The sequence below is a fragment of the Galeopterus variegatus genome, unplaced genomic scaffold (assembly GCF_000696425.1).
Source record: "Galeopterus variegatus unplaced genomic scaffold, G_variegatus-3.0.2 Scaffold347, whole genome shotgun sequence".
Classification (NCBI taxonomy): Eukaryota; Metazoa; Chordata; class Mammalia; order Dermoptera; family Cynocephalidae; genus Galeopterus; species Galeopterus variegatus.
Window position 1 is genome coordinate 82472 of NW_007726458.1, and position 14061 is coordinate 96532.

The following is a 14061-nucleotide window of genomic DNA, read 5'->3' on the forward strand; positions in this document are numbered from 1 at the left end:
GTGAGGTATAAAAATCTGTATTTATATTACAATGACAGAATGACACAGCACAGCCCCACTGGTGGACAGGTGGGTGGGGGCCCCGTTTCACTCTCCAGCGCGGATCTTGTAACACACCCACCTCTCCAGCACCAGGCCCCTGTGTGGCCGCAGACTCTGGCACGGAACCTGCCCTAGTGCCCTAGATTCAGGCCCAGGAGGCAACTTGCTGGCCAGAGGTCAGAATCCTCTGTGCAGGTAGTGAGGAGGACCACCCCGGTTGGCTGACCAGAGAGAGGCAGGTGGTAGGAGAGCCTGCCTAGCCCAGTGGATGGGGAGTGTCTGGGGCAGACAGGAGGGGAGCGGCCCTCAGGGCCATGGTTGGTTGCCTGGCTGCTCAGCCCAGGAGTACAGGCTCGAGCATGCTGTCATGAGATGGGGGCTGCGGAGGCAAAGCCTTCCTGCACCCTCCCCTCCTCTGCCAGCTGGGCCTGCATGAGGGCAGTGGGGTCCCAAACCTAAGCCCGGGGTTCCAGAACTTCAGCCACTGAGCACCACAGTGGCCCACATGGGCATGGGCGGGCTCATACAGAGGGCACATATACCCCCAGTGGCCCTGTTGCAGTCCCATTTGCTTTCCACAGGCAAAACATTCCCCATGGGTCCTTGTGGCCACCAGTAATGGCCAGCCCATGCGAATGGCAGGCAGGAGCTGGGGGGGACAGGGATATGTGAGTAACTTAGCACCAGTCCCTACACCAGAGACCACCACCTCTCACACAGCTCCTGGTGGCAGGGAGGGCAGCTGGATAGTACCCCTGGGTGGCCGGTGAGGTCAACACCCCAGTCCACAGGGGAACCACAGCCTGGAAAGCCATATTGAGCTGCCAGGAAGGTCAGCCAAGGGGGGCCACGGCTGGCAGTGGGTTGGATTCTGCTGCCTAGAGGTGTGGGGGTAGAGATTCTGTGCCAAGTGTAGGGTAGAGAGGGGAGCTGATGCTTAAGAATTCAGAGCACAGACTGTCCTAGGGCCCCGGAGGACTGGTTCCCCAAGCCGGCTCTCAAACTTGTGTGCTCCTGCCCTGCTCCAAGGGTGCTGGGGCGCTTGAAAGGAATGCTGGGTGGACATGCTCAGGCAGATGGCAGAAGCCCCTTTCTAGGCGCTCCTAATCCCCCCGCAGGGCTGGAAGGAGATGCAGACAGACAGTTTTCCTCACAACCAGCCAGCAAAACATTTGGACAGTCTCCCAACTCCATGTACCCCCTGGCCTGTCATCCAAGCCCCGCAGGGCAGGTTCTGTGCCAGAGCTGTTTCCAGGGCCCCTTCTGCCTTGATAGGCCACCCACGGTGGGGTGTCCATCAGCATGACTAAAGATAAACACGAATTCTCCCTCACAATTTGGAAATTTGTTACAAATGCACCAGAGGAGGTGGCAGGCACCGCTGGGGGTCAGCCCCACGGCCCGCCCCCAAGTATTGCTGTGTGGTCCCCAGGGACAAAGGATTTCAGGCCAGCTAGAGTCTCCTAACGCCAGGCCTGTACCACCCGGGGTGAACACTGTCTTGTCAGCTGCCAAAGTCTGAACCCTGGAGCCCTTGCCCCAGACCAGGGAGCAGGGGTATTCAAGGTGGGTTACAGGTGAGAATCTACTTCTCTGGTTAGCAAGCAAGCCCCGCCCAAGTGGTCTGCTACCCCCGGGCTGCACAGTGGGTATTCCCTGCCAGCCCCTGGAAAGGGCAACACTTGGAGCCAGGTCACGGCCCCTCCTGCCGGTGACAGAAAGCAGCCACACTGCCCATGCAGGCCTCTACGTGTCATTTGTAGCCAGGAAGCTGTGGCTGCTGGGACTGCACCATGGGGAGGGGTGAGGAGGGCACCTGCCAGGCAGGCCTGGGGCATCCTGGGACCCACATGGGACATGCTGGTGAAGGGGGCAGGACCAGACGCGGGACACAAGGCACACTATGACGACTGACAGAGGGACGGGTCCCTGAGACGCTGGGTTGCTCCCACCCCTCAGCAAACAAGGACGTAACAACGGCTAGGAAAATAGAATACAAAAATCTCGTACAGGAAGGAGAGGCAGCACACACTAACATCCCTTGGCCAAAAGTCTTTAGAACTTTTTTCTTTTTAAAAATTTTTTGGGAACAGCCTCTCTACAGCTGAGGCGGCACAGGTGGGACTTGCATGGAGCCCTGCGGGGCTGCTGGGCAGTGCTGCATTTTGTTTTTCTTTAAGGGAGATGAGAAAGCCCCTGAGGACCCAGTGGTTGCAACTCACCAGCCGAGCTCACATGGGCCCCTGCCGGGAGGAAAAGCCCCTCTCCTGTGTAGACCAGGCAGGGCCATTTGGGCAGGCACAGGCCAGGGGCCACATTTGCCTAGGTGACCCTTGAAGGCCAACCTCCCCAGGACATGTGCCCTCTGGCTGCCCACGTGTGTCTGCGTGTGTGTATGCATGTGGGTGTGGGGGCATGTGCCTGGGCACACGCATGTGTAAGCCTGACGGTCCTAACACAGTGGAAGCCAGCCAGCTTGGGTAGGGTGGCCCGGCCTGCCCCCAGCAGTCCAGCCCTGGCTCCTGAAACCTGCAGGGTGGGAAGGCCCCCATCCACCCACCTGCCCCAGGGTGCTCACCCAAGTCCCGCCCTTCATGGATCCCTCTGTCCACGCTTCAGAAGCCTACAGGGACTGACGGATGGATGAATGGACAAACAGCCGTGCCTTCCTTCCTCGGTCCACTCCTTTCTCCTGAGTTCCGGGGTTGGGGCCTGAGCTCCCCGCGGTGGTCATTAAGCCCTTCACACGGCCCCTGCCGAGGTTTGCAGCAATGACATTTAATACTTCTGGAATGATTAGGAATTAGAACAGACCGTGGGCGGCTACGCTGGGCTCCGGGATGAGGGAGCTGGGCCCTGCCTCCCTGCAGGGGGCCTTGCCAGCTGGGAGGGGCGGGCGGCTCAGTGGGCCCTGACCAGCAGGCGAGTGGAGACGGGCAGCCCAGGCAGCAGCTGGAGCTTCCAGAATGGCACAGCAGTGGGCCCATGGAGAGGCTGGCATCGGTTGAGGGAGTACTGGAGGGCAACACACGTGGCCAGGCGGGCAGGCAGGCCAAGGAGCGGAGGGCATGGGGCCTACGAGAGGCCAGGGCGGCCAGGCCGCCGGCAAGGGGGCCCATAGCTGCCATCGCTGCAGCCACTGCTCTGCAGGCTGTAGTGGTCATCGGCGTCACTGCTGCTGCCAACACTGTCCAGCTCTCCAGGGCCAAACTCCATGCCCTCTATGTCCACTTCTGGGGAGAAGAGAGAGGAGGCGAGTTCAGGGCATTCCAAGGGTGCCAGCTGGGGCTCTCTTCAAAGTCAGGGCCCACTTCTCCCTTTTCTGGAAGCAGAGGCTCTGGGGATGGCAGTGGAGAGGGACTCGTCTGGGCCCTTAGGTGTCAGATGCTAGGATGGGCCGATTAAGACCCTGCCTCTGAAGCGCACTGCCCGCCGAGCTCAGCCTGTGACTCGTGCACCTCGCCCTGCCCCTTCTGTGTGAGGACAGTGAGGAATAAAGGAGCCACTGCACACAGGGTGCTCAGACAACACTGGGGACACCCCATCGTCACCCAGAATCATGCCAATCCCATCCCCCGGGCACCGCCTTTTCCACCTAAGGAGCTGTACAACACACATGCCCAAAGGCCTGGGCAGGCTGCCCCTACCTTGCTCTGAGTCATCCGTGGAGACGGCGGAGCCTGTGCTGTCCGTGCGCACGCGCTCCACGCTCTGCACCGACAGCTGCTCCAGGCGCCGCTTCAGGAAGCGGTGCTCCCGCTGCAGCTGCTCCTTGATGCTCAGCGCCCGGCGGTCCTGCTCCTCCAGTTTCTGGGGATAGGAGGAGCTGTGAGCCCATGGCAGCAGGGATGGGGCACTGAGGCCTGGGAAGGGCAGGATCCCTGTCCCCCATGTGGCCCAGCCAGGCTGGAGCCCACGCTGTGCCCTGTCCTGCGGGCCACTGAGGCCTGGTGTGCGCCCCAGCCAGGCAGTCACGCCCAGCTGCCACCTTCTGGCCTTGTACTGTCTGCTGACCAGCTCTAGAATGCCCACAGCTGCCAACCAGCTTTGGTCAATCTGAGTTAGGTGTGAGTTTGAAGGCCCAGGACAGTGCTGCCCGGCCTCTGGCTGGCACCTTCTCCTGGAGCACAGCCCTGCCCATAGCAGCTCTTCCTGCATGATCCTGGCCTGTGCCACGCCTGTGCCACAGTCCCCACACCCTGCCCCCACCTTCTCTAAATCTTCCCCATATGTGCCTGCTTTGTGAGGGTCCCCAGGGCCCTGACTACGACTCTCTCAAAACTCCTGCCACCCCTGTCTGGAGGTACCCAGATACCATGCCTGGGCAAGCAGAGGAGGACCTGGTTGACCTGTGTGTTGCAAGACTCCCAGACCAGCAGGTTTCGGTCTCAAAGCTTTGGGCGGACTGCCCTAAGCGATGTTCCCCCCAGCCCAGGTCCACGGGCAGCCCATGGACAGCAGCCCCCACCTTTGCCCCCCACCCCCACTAGGGCTGCCTACTTCTGGTTGGCCTCTCTACCTCTCCTTCCGGCTAATGTCCCTTCATGCTGCAGGCCCCCAGAAAGTCATCTGTCCCCACTCCTCCTCCCCTAGCCTGGTCTGCCCACTGTACCACCTCCTTCTACCCTGGTCCCACCCAACAAAAACCAACACAAGCCACGTAACCTCCTTGGCCCCAGGCAGTTCCTGTTGCTGTCCTCCCCCCACCTCACCGCCCGAGACCCCCAGGCCCTGACATGTACCTGCCCAGCAGCTCCCACCTTCCTTCTGGCCCTCTGGTCAAAGGGCCAACCAGGGCCCTGGTGGGTGCTCCCACAGGGCGCACAGGCTGGGCTGGGTCAGCCACACCGACGGCAGTGGGGAGAGGGCGCAGATGCTCACCTTGATGTGCATCTTGGCACGCTTCAGGAGGCTCAGCGTGGTGTGGCGGGTGCTATCAGGGCCCAGGGGCACCAGCTGCTTGAGCTGCTCCAAGTACAGCCTGAGTTTGGCTCGTCTGAAAGAGCCAGAGACAGAACCATCAGGCTGGGGTGGCAAAGCCCATGGGTGAGATGGCCAAGGTGGTCTGGGGAAGGTGGGAGGTGGGCAGCCGGGCCCCCAGAAGCAGCTGGCACTCACAGATGGCCCTCTCACTCCCCGAGCAGAGCCCAGTCTCACGGCCCTGCAGTGCTGCCGAGTGCCACCAGCAGGCACCACCTAGGAGCTCCTGCCTGCCATGCTGCCACCGCTCTCCGCATAGAGTCCAGGTGGCTGGTGAGGGAGGGTGGCAGGGAGAGGTGAGGGGTGCTGGTCAGGCCTCAACAAGATCTCTATTTGCCCACCTCGCCATGCACAGTGTGCTCTGTGGTCACTCTTGTCACCACAGAAACATAAGTCAATCCAGGTCAAAGGAGGGCCACGGACTAGCCCCTCCATCCCTGAGTTGGGTATCCCTTGGGAAACCGCTTCCTTCCAGATTTTGTCCCTCTTTCCATAAAGATGAGCCTTTTTTTTTCCCCCCACAAAATTGGGGCCATGACACTCAGTGGTACTTGTTCATATGCCACAATCCTCCAGCACCTGCTCATCAGGCCCCTTGGGAGAGGGGCCTGGGCTTATGCTGGATCTGCCCCTGCAGAAACGCTGCCTCCGCGGCTGGTCTGCTGGTCCGGGGAGGGCAGACCAGTGAGGGCATGCCGGTGGAGCTGGGAGGCAGGGGGCTAAGCTCACCCCCAAGACACTCTGCCTCCACTGTGATGGTCTGTGACCTCTGCCAGTCCACATGCATCCACCTAGCCCAGTAACTGCGGGGCGCCAGAGGCTCTCATCACAGTGATGCGCAGTAGCAGAGTTGCCCGGCCCTGCAGGCTGCTGAGGTTGCGTCCGAACCCAGGATGTTGAGCTTAGGGTGCATTCCTAGTGGAATTGCCAGGCCAAGGGGCAGGAATATTTTTTTGAGGCTTTTGAAAATGGGCTGCCTGACTACCTGGCCACTGCCAATGCCCACACCTGTTCCTTTCCCCAAGCATCCCCACCTTCCACCTCTGCTCCTTACATTCTGAAGCTCTGCAAACCCAGTCTCCTTTAGTCTTAGAGAACCTGAGAGAAAAGCAGGCAGGGACAGTTGTTTCTTTTGGACAGAGGAGGAGCCTGAAGCCCAGAGAAGGAGGGGCCGCTGGGTGCAGGGAGAGTCTGCAGAAGGGTGATAACAGCCCCACCCTTCAGGAGGAGGGCTGTGACCCATGGCTTCTAGCCTGTCACCCACGCCCACCAGCACCTTCTGCTGACAAAGCACTTCTCACCTGCCCTGTGGGACAGGAGGTGCCAGCTGTGCAAGAGAACAGCTCTCTCTGTTCAGGGAGGGCCCTGTCCTGAGTCACGTTCCTACTGTCCTGCAGCCACCACGGGGACTAAGGCCACAAGTGAGGACACTGCTAGGGGCCCTCCTTCCCCATCCACTCATTAGATGGCGAATGGCAGTTTTGACAACCCACTGTTTCATTACATCAGCACTATATAATCATTGTGGAAAAATTTCTAAATGCAAATCAGCAACAACACAAATAAATAAAAAGTACCAAACATTCCACCGCCCAGAGACGACTGCATTGTCATTTTAGCGTGTCTAAATTTTCAGATCATGAACGTCAGGTGAAGGAATTAGGACACAGAACCACATATGTGTCAGTGACCCAATGTTGTTTAAAAAATAAAACGGCGGACGTACACAGGAGACTCAACAGAACAAGTAGGGCAGAGAGTGTGCACCTCCAGGTGAGGCGACTGCAATGTTTATTTCTTTAGCTTTGCGCTTTTCTGCATATTCCAGATTTTCTATGTTAAAAAGAATCCGCATATTACTATTACAATCACAGAAAGACACATTTGTACAAAAAAGAAAAGACACAGCTAAAAAATAAATAATGGTAGAAAAACATTTGCAATACATGAAAAGACAAATGGTTAGTACTCATACTTTGAGCTCATACACATCAAAAACAAAAAGAGGAATTCCTCAGTGTCACAGCACACAGAGGACACACACGCAAGGTGCACGACATGAGTGGCTGACCTAACACAACCGACTCCTTGGCACGAGTAACCGAGGAAATGAAAACTCCAACAAAGAGATCCTAGTTATGGGCTGGCCTGGTGGCGCACTGCTATAGTGCGCCACTTGGGAGTGCGGCGGCACTCCCGCCGAGGGTTCGGATCCCACATACAGACCGGTTCCCGCTCACTGGCTGAGAGAGGTGCGGGCGCAACACCGAGGGTTGCGATCCCGTTGCCGGTCATGAAAAAAGACAAAAAGGAAAAAAAAAAAAAAAAAGGAGATCCTAGTTCTCACCCTTCCCACCTGCCGAAATAAAAGGGAGTGGCCGACCAGACCGGTCACAGATGTTGGTGGGACAGCAAGCGGGGGCGGGGCTCTGAGGGACTATCAGCTGCTTTATCATTTCATGATGCCGCTGTCCAGCGTTTCTGCTTCTAGAACTTTGGTCCTACAAAACCATCCTGCCCCTGCCCCCGCCCCCATATGCAAAGACCCCCTCGGTCTTCGCCGCAGTGCTGTCTGGAGATCCCCACGTGTTAAGCACCGGGGCATGGCCAGGAACATGGCAGCACCGCCAGGCGTCCTGTCCCGTGTGGCAGCGGGGACCAGAAGGCAGGGGAGTGTGCACAGACACAGGTGGGCAGCACCTACGAGGCGGCAGGTGAGAGATCAAGTCAGCAATAGCAAGTCCCCTTCTCATCCAGGTCTGATTAGCAATGTTAGTGCCCACACAGAGAAGCAGACGACTTGGACTCATCCTCCCAGTGTCTGGGACGCTGTTTCTGGGGGTGGGGGTACAGGGAGGTACATAAACAGGCCTCTTTAGAAATCATGAAACATGTTTCTCAAGAGACAAAGAGAGACTGCTTGACCATACGTGGTCAGCACTTAAAACTCAACAACATGTACACCCAACCCCAGGACAGCCACCGCCAGGGCTGCAGGCTGCACAGGTCACCCTGGCTCCCTGCCCTGGGCAGCAGCTGTGATGGACAGCCTGGGGCTGGGGCCCCAAGGCCTCACAGCTGAGGGCCGCACGAGGCTCTTGCTAAGCCCTTCTCCTAAAGCCGCTGCAGTGCCCCAGACCTCCAAAAGCACCCTGCAGCTGTCCCCGAGAATTCCAAGGAGCTTCTAAAACCCACTGCTTCCTGAAGGAAGCCTGTGTGGATTCAGCAGGCTGAGCCTACCTCTGGGACTCGCTGCATTAGTGTGAATCACAGCTCCCATCTCTAGCAGCTGGCCATAGCCCAGCCTCTGGCCATAAGCCCCTATCCCTCAGAGACGGCCTAGCTCTGGGCTCAGGTCCCCGGCACCTGAGCGGCAGAGTTGCGGCTGGCCAGCAGAGCCACACTCAGCCACCCCAGGCCTGGCTGCTGAAGGAGAGGCAGCAAGGACGCATGCTGAACGCTGGGGCTCCAGGGCGGGGGACAGGGAACAGGGGCACCTCCCACTCTCGCCCTTGTTCACCTGCATCTCTAGCTCTTGCTAACAAACATATGTCCCTTGCGTATTTATAAAGGCCACATGTGGCTGTATCAAGCAGATGGGGGAGGCCACAGAAGTCACCTTCCAGAGGGATCTGCCCAGGACCCCATACTTGCAGAGATGTGGGACAGGGGCCCAACTGGGGATTCTGGACTGGCCTTTGGGATGGGTCCTGCCACTCCAGGGGGATGCTGAGGGCCAGGAAGAATGGCTAGGGCCCCCTCCCCACACACCTGCTAAGGCCAAAGCCTTGGCCCATGAGGGTCACCAGGCCAAGAAAGACATGGCCTCCATGATCCCCAGGCCACTGGGGTTCGCAGCTGCATGCTGGCCTTAGCAGATCTGCTGGAACTGCTCACCTGCAAGGGAGGAAGAGCAGGAGGAACAGGGCCTGGGTGGGACAGGGCAAGCTGGGCTCAGCTCAGACCACCTGCAAGGGGGAGCCCCACAGTCCCAGCCAGGGCCCTTGCCAGGGAACACCTCCAGGGAAGGCAGTGTCCAGGGCCCAACACCCTGGGGCCTGCAGGGTGGCCCAGCCAGGTGCTTCCTTCCTTCCTCAGGACAGTACACAGCCCTTCCTGCAGCCAGCAGCCAGAAGCATCTACCTTCGGCACTGGGCCAGCCCCAGGTAGGCCGTGATGGAGGTCCCGCCAGGGCCCCACGCTCCAGGCCTGTGGGTGGCTCAAGGCTGTCCACACCCACCTCTTGGTCAGCCAGGGACAGAGACCCTTGCACTGTGCAGGGGGTTGGGTGCTACAGAGAACCCCAGGCTGCCCACCCATCCCCACTCTGCATCTTGAGGCCCAGTCTAAGGGTGAGCTCTGGGAAGAGATGGCAGAGGCCAAGGCTAGGGTCAAGGAGCAGCTGCAGAGCTCAGAGGTCAGCCCTTGTCCTTCCCCACAGGCTGCCATGCCCTGGCCACCTGCCTTCCCCAATGTCATCTACCCTGTCTGTCGTTATTGATGGGCTGTCTTCCCAGGCACCACCTCCTGGAAGCCTCCCCAGAATACCCCCACTGTGTCTGCCCAGGCTCCTGGGTCCAGGTCAAGACCAGGCTGGTCTCCTCTGACCTGGGAGCACCTCCAGGTCTGCCCAGTTCTCACAGGCTCCGCACCTGCCCCCACCTTTGCGGCCTCTAGGGAACCCCCCAAACACACATGACTAGTCCAGGAAGTGCGGCTCCTCAGAGAACACAGTGTTCTGTCCCTGCCCAGCCACCCGCCACAGCCAGGGGCCCAAATCCCAGGGGAGCGGAAGTTGGTGCTGCTGTGGGTGCAGACGTGGGTGGCGGGAGGGAGGTGGAGAACTGGCTGAGCTCCAAACCTTTCCAGAGCAGCTGGGGAGGGCTTAACTCGTATGCAGACCTGCCCCCTGCCAGAAAAGGAAGAACTGACCCACTTCACAGATGGGAGCAAAGGTCAGGAGAGCACTGTCACCCAGCGTCCCTCAAGGGGTCATCCTGACCCTGGCATGGGAGGGGCTCCTGCCTTTGTGGCTGTCTGGCCCAACTTGCCTCTGCACCCATCCGGAGCTCTGGCTGGCAGCCAGAGGCACCTGTCTGCAGGGGCTCCCCCAGACCCCACGAGCTCACCCCCACTTCGTCCCCACTGGCAGAGTTGGGTCTGCAGCCCAAGCAGCCCAAGCAGCCCAAGCAGCCTCAAGCTGGTGCCAGCCAAGGAAAGGACAGCTGACAGCAGTGTCATGCGCAGAGCTCTGGGTTGACTGGGGCTGGAGCAAGGGACTCCTAGGTGGCTGTGCTGCCTGGTGGACCTGGCCCTGCAGCCTATGGGTGGCACGAGTGGAGCCCACCTGAATTCTGCCCTGGGCCAGGATCACATGGGAATCCCATCCCAGCAGGCCCATGTGGCCTGGGACTGGCTGTCCTCCCCTGGCCCCTCGGACAAGACTCTAGCAAGACTCCTTGGAAGGCAGGCCCCAGAAGGTACAGGGGCAGAGGCCCCGATGAAGAGGGCTGAATCCTCCTGATCAGAGGCCATCGTCCCGAGGACTCAAGGGCTGTCCCATAGGAGCTCAAACACTCCAAAGTAAACCTATCTCCTCCTCCTGGGAGCTGGCCTTGACTGCCACACAGCACAAGGGGCCCTGCTCCAAGGCCCTGACTCCCATCTGGCTCTGGCCCCTGGGCTAAGCTCCCCAAAGCGAGGCCCCCTGCTCCCTGCCTCCCAGCATGAGACTACCTGAGAACAGACCCTGGTCTCCTCCTTTAAGACTGACCCTTCCCAAGTGAGGGCATAGCCTGGCAGCATAGTCAGCTGTACCCAGGACAGTCAGGCCCGGGGTGGCGGGGTACTCAGCCGGCCACAGCACCACCTCAGCAGAAGGGCAGGCCAGCGTGTCAGGCGGCTCACATGGGGGACTGCGGGTAGGGGTGTCACTTACCTGTGCTTTTCTAGTTCGTTGTGTGAAGACCTGTTTAGAGAGACAGAAAGACAGAGCTCACTCTGTTGCCCAATCACCAAAGAACGGCAGCTCTAGTCAGAGGACCAGGTGCCCACAGACAGTGGCTGGGCAGGTCTGGGCCCCAGGATGGTCCAGGACAGTGAGGGCTGGGGCAGGTGAGCAGCTGCCAACCAAGGGCTGGGGAGAACCATGCACTGAGCCGTGAGGATGGGGATGCACAGAGGTGCAGGTGGGTCCAGGGCACCCAGGGCTACCTAGTCAGCCCATGGGAGATCCAGCTGGCAGGAAGATCCTAGCCCCCTTCCAGAAGGGTCAGGGAGGCCCAGGGAGCAGCGGTAGCTGGACCTGGGGCTGACCCACCCCAGTGCCCCCACGGCTGCCCAGGCACCTGTCCACCTGCTTTCTCTGCTCCCCAAGGCCAGCTTTGTCCTTGGAACCAACATGGGCCAACAGAGAGGGCCAATGGCAGGTTAAACATGGAGCATGGAGGCCAGGCCCTTGGGAGAAAAGTGGTCCTGTCCTGACATCACCACCTGTTGGTCTCACACCCTGGGTGATCACAGCCCACCATACGGATGGGAACACCCAGGGACACAGCAGTCTCAGCCAGATCAGCTCACAGGGGGGCTTCTGGGACATGGATACCTCCTGGGCCAGTGGGCACAGAGGGACACAGAGACCAGCCCTCCCCCTTCCCTCAGGGGCCAGGTCCTGACAAGGGCTGGCTGCCCTGTGCCCAAGCTCAGCTTCTCTGGGGACAGCAGCCCTGCCTGCTGCTCAAGACCCGCCTGTCTGGCCCATTCTGACAGGCGCACAGAACACCGAGCACCATGGGGGGTAGTGCCAACAGCACTGCCCTCCAGGACAATGAGGTAGCAGAGCCAAGCCCCAGCTCACTCTCCCAGTCCCAGGAGACCCCACAGGCCAGCCAGGGCCCACTGGCCTCCCAGCCTGCTGCACACATGAGAAGAGAGCTCAGGCCATCTCGGGCACACCCAGAGTCCCGAGACCCCACCAAACTCTGCTCCTTCCTGAAGTTTCTGCTGACCACTGCCTGCCTGCCCCCACTCTCTCCTGCTTCAGGAATTTGGAACTTAGCGTCTCCTGTCCCCACCCCTCAGGCCAGAGTGCCTGCCCATCCTGCCTGCCTCTACCACCTGCTGTGGCCAACTGGGGCCCTAGGCATCCCTCTTCCCACCATGGCTGCCTGCCCCTGGGCCTCCCTGTGCAGCCTCAGAAGAGCCTCCGGACCCAGGCTCCAGGGTCCTCAAGGGCCTGCTGGTCACATGGGCTGGGCAAAGAGCCTCAGAGCCTGTGAAGGGGCCAGGGCCAGCTGAGGCCAGGAGGGCGCACAGCCACATGCTCCTCACCAGCCTGCCAGGGGCTGTCCCACTGCCAAACCACAGCCTGGCTCATGAGGGAGGCTGGGGTCTCAGGAGCCCTTCGATGTAAAGAAGCCCACCTGGCTTCTGGTGAGAAGTGTCCTGGGAGGATGGCGCTGAGCTAGAGCCCATCCCAGAGCCTGGGGGATGGAGAGGGGCCACTGCCCCTCCCGGAGCTCCTCCTCGGTCCAGAGACCCGAGGGGCCCTTTTAGGGGAGGCTTGTTATGTGGGTCCCAGGAGCATCCCATCCCTGGGGAGAGGTAGGACTAGCCCCACTGGGCGTGCCAAGTGCTTTCCTGCATTACTGCGGGAAACTGACCCCCGCAGGCTGGCTCCAGCCCCCAAAGACCTTTGAGGAGCCCGCAGCAACCCCTGAAGCCCTGTCCACCTCCATCCAACACTGCCCTCAGCCCCGCTACCCTCCTCCGAACCTGGTCCCTTCCCTCACCTGTGGGACCCTCTGGCCCCTGCTCTGCCCCAGCTCCCTGTCCCAAAGGTAGTGACCACCAAGAAGGGGTCCTTATCTGTCAGCCTCAGGCTGCCTCAGTCACTGGGGGAGTCGGGCTCAGAGGAGCCACAGGGTAGGTGCACCCTGGCCGGGGAGACCCTCTGCATCCCTCCCCAGTGGCCCCAAGGTCTCCATCCCAGCAGAATGTGGAAGGCCAGTACCCTGCTCAGGAACAGCAGTCACCAGAGACAGGTAACTGGCCCCAGGCAAGCAGCTGAGTCTCTGTGCCTCAGTTTCCTCAGCCATAAAATGAAGGTAAATATAATATGTCCGTTGTGGGGCTGGGGGAAGATTAATGAGTTGTACATGTGAAACAGTTGGTCCAGAGGAAGCACTCAGGGAGCTTCAGCTAGGATTCTGGTGGCCAGCTTTGGATACTCCAGAGCTTTCCAGAGTGGCAGGGATTTGGGACAGTGAGAGCCAGCAGCAGGGGCCTGGCTTGTTCACTGAGGAGACTCAGACACAGGTCCCAGGCAGGGCAGCTGAGATTCAACCAATTCCTTGCTAGGCCCAGGACGCCAGTGAGATGGGTCCCTGTGCCAGTCTTTCTGTTTCCCAAGAACAGGCAGGCCACAGGAATGAGCCACACCCTCTTGCCAAGGGGCCCTGAAGCCCCTCGAAAGCACAGCTCCCAGCCTGGTGACATGGGAGTGGCTGGGCCAAGGTGGCCCTGAACAGTGCTAGGTGTGCCTGATCCTCACAGTAGCTGGAGAGTGGGAGCCCCAGGGAAGCCCTGGCCCGGGGTCCCCCACCCCAGGGGTGTGCATCCACCCAGCTTTAGGGCTTATGCAGTCTGACTACAAGCCCAACGGGGCAGGGAGTAGCTGGTGCCAGGAGGGGCTACTTCGTGGAGCTTGTCCCGCACAGCCTGCCCCTTCCTTCCCCTTAAAAGTGGCTCTAGTCCCAAAGAAGGCGACCCTTATCCTTTTGACTGGAGTTTCACCGTGTCAGGGTGCTGGGCAGAGGCGGTGGGCACCCTGGGCAGGGACTCCACGTGCCCTCTTTGTCCAGGCTCCCGGGGGTGGGGGCTCTTGGAGACAATCGGCGGGAGACGGCCCCCCACCCGCGGAAAGCAGCGCTCAGGGCTGGCCTGCGCCGAGCCTCAGTTTCCCCGGACCCACGGGGCACCGGCCAGCGCCCCCGACAACTCTCTTCCCGCCTGCAGCGGTGCAGAACAACGCGGGGCGGG

The 14061-nt window shown here is 60.2% G+C and overlaps 1 protein-coding gene across 1 annotated transcript in view; it reads right to left on the reverse strand.

Moving 5' to 3' along the window:
- MXD4 (MAX dimerization protein 4) overlaps positions 1–14061 on the reverse strand; it is a 16446-nt gene continuing 2385 nt past the window's right edge. Inside the window, exons 3-6 of the mRNA XM_008567813.1 lie at positions 10961–10990; positions 4924–5038; positions 3690–3852; positions 1–3275 (exon numbers count right to left, since the gene is read on the reverse strand). Coding sequence (XP_008566035.1) covers positions 3118–3275; positions 3690–3852; positions 4924–5038; positions 10961–10990 — 466 coding nt within the window. The 3' untranslated portion in view covers positions 1–3117. The remainder of the gene's footprint in view (positions 3276–3689; positions 3853–4923; positions 5039–10960; positions 10991–14061) is intronic.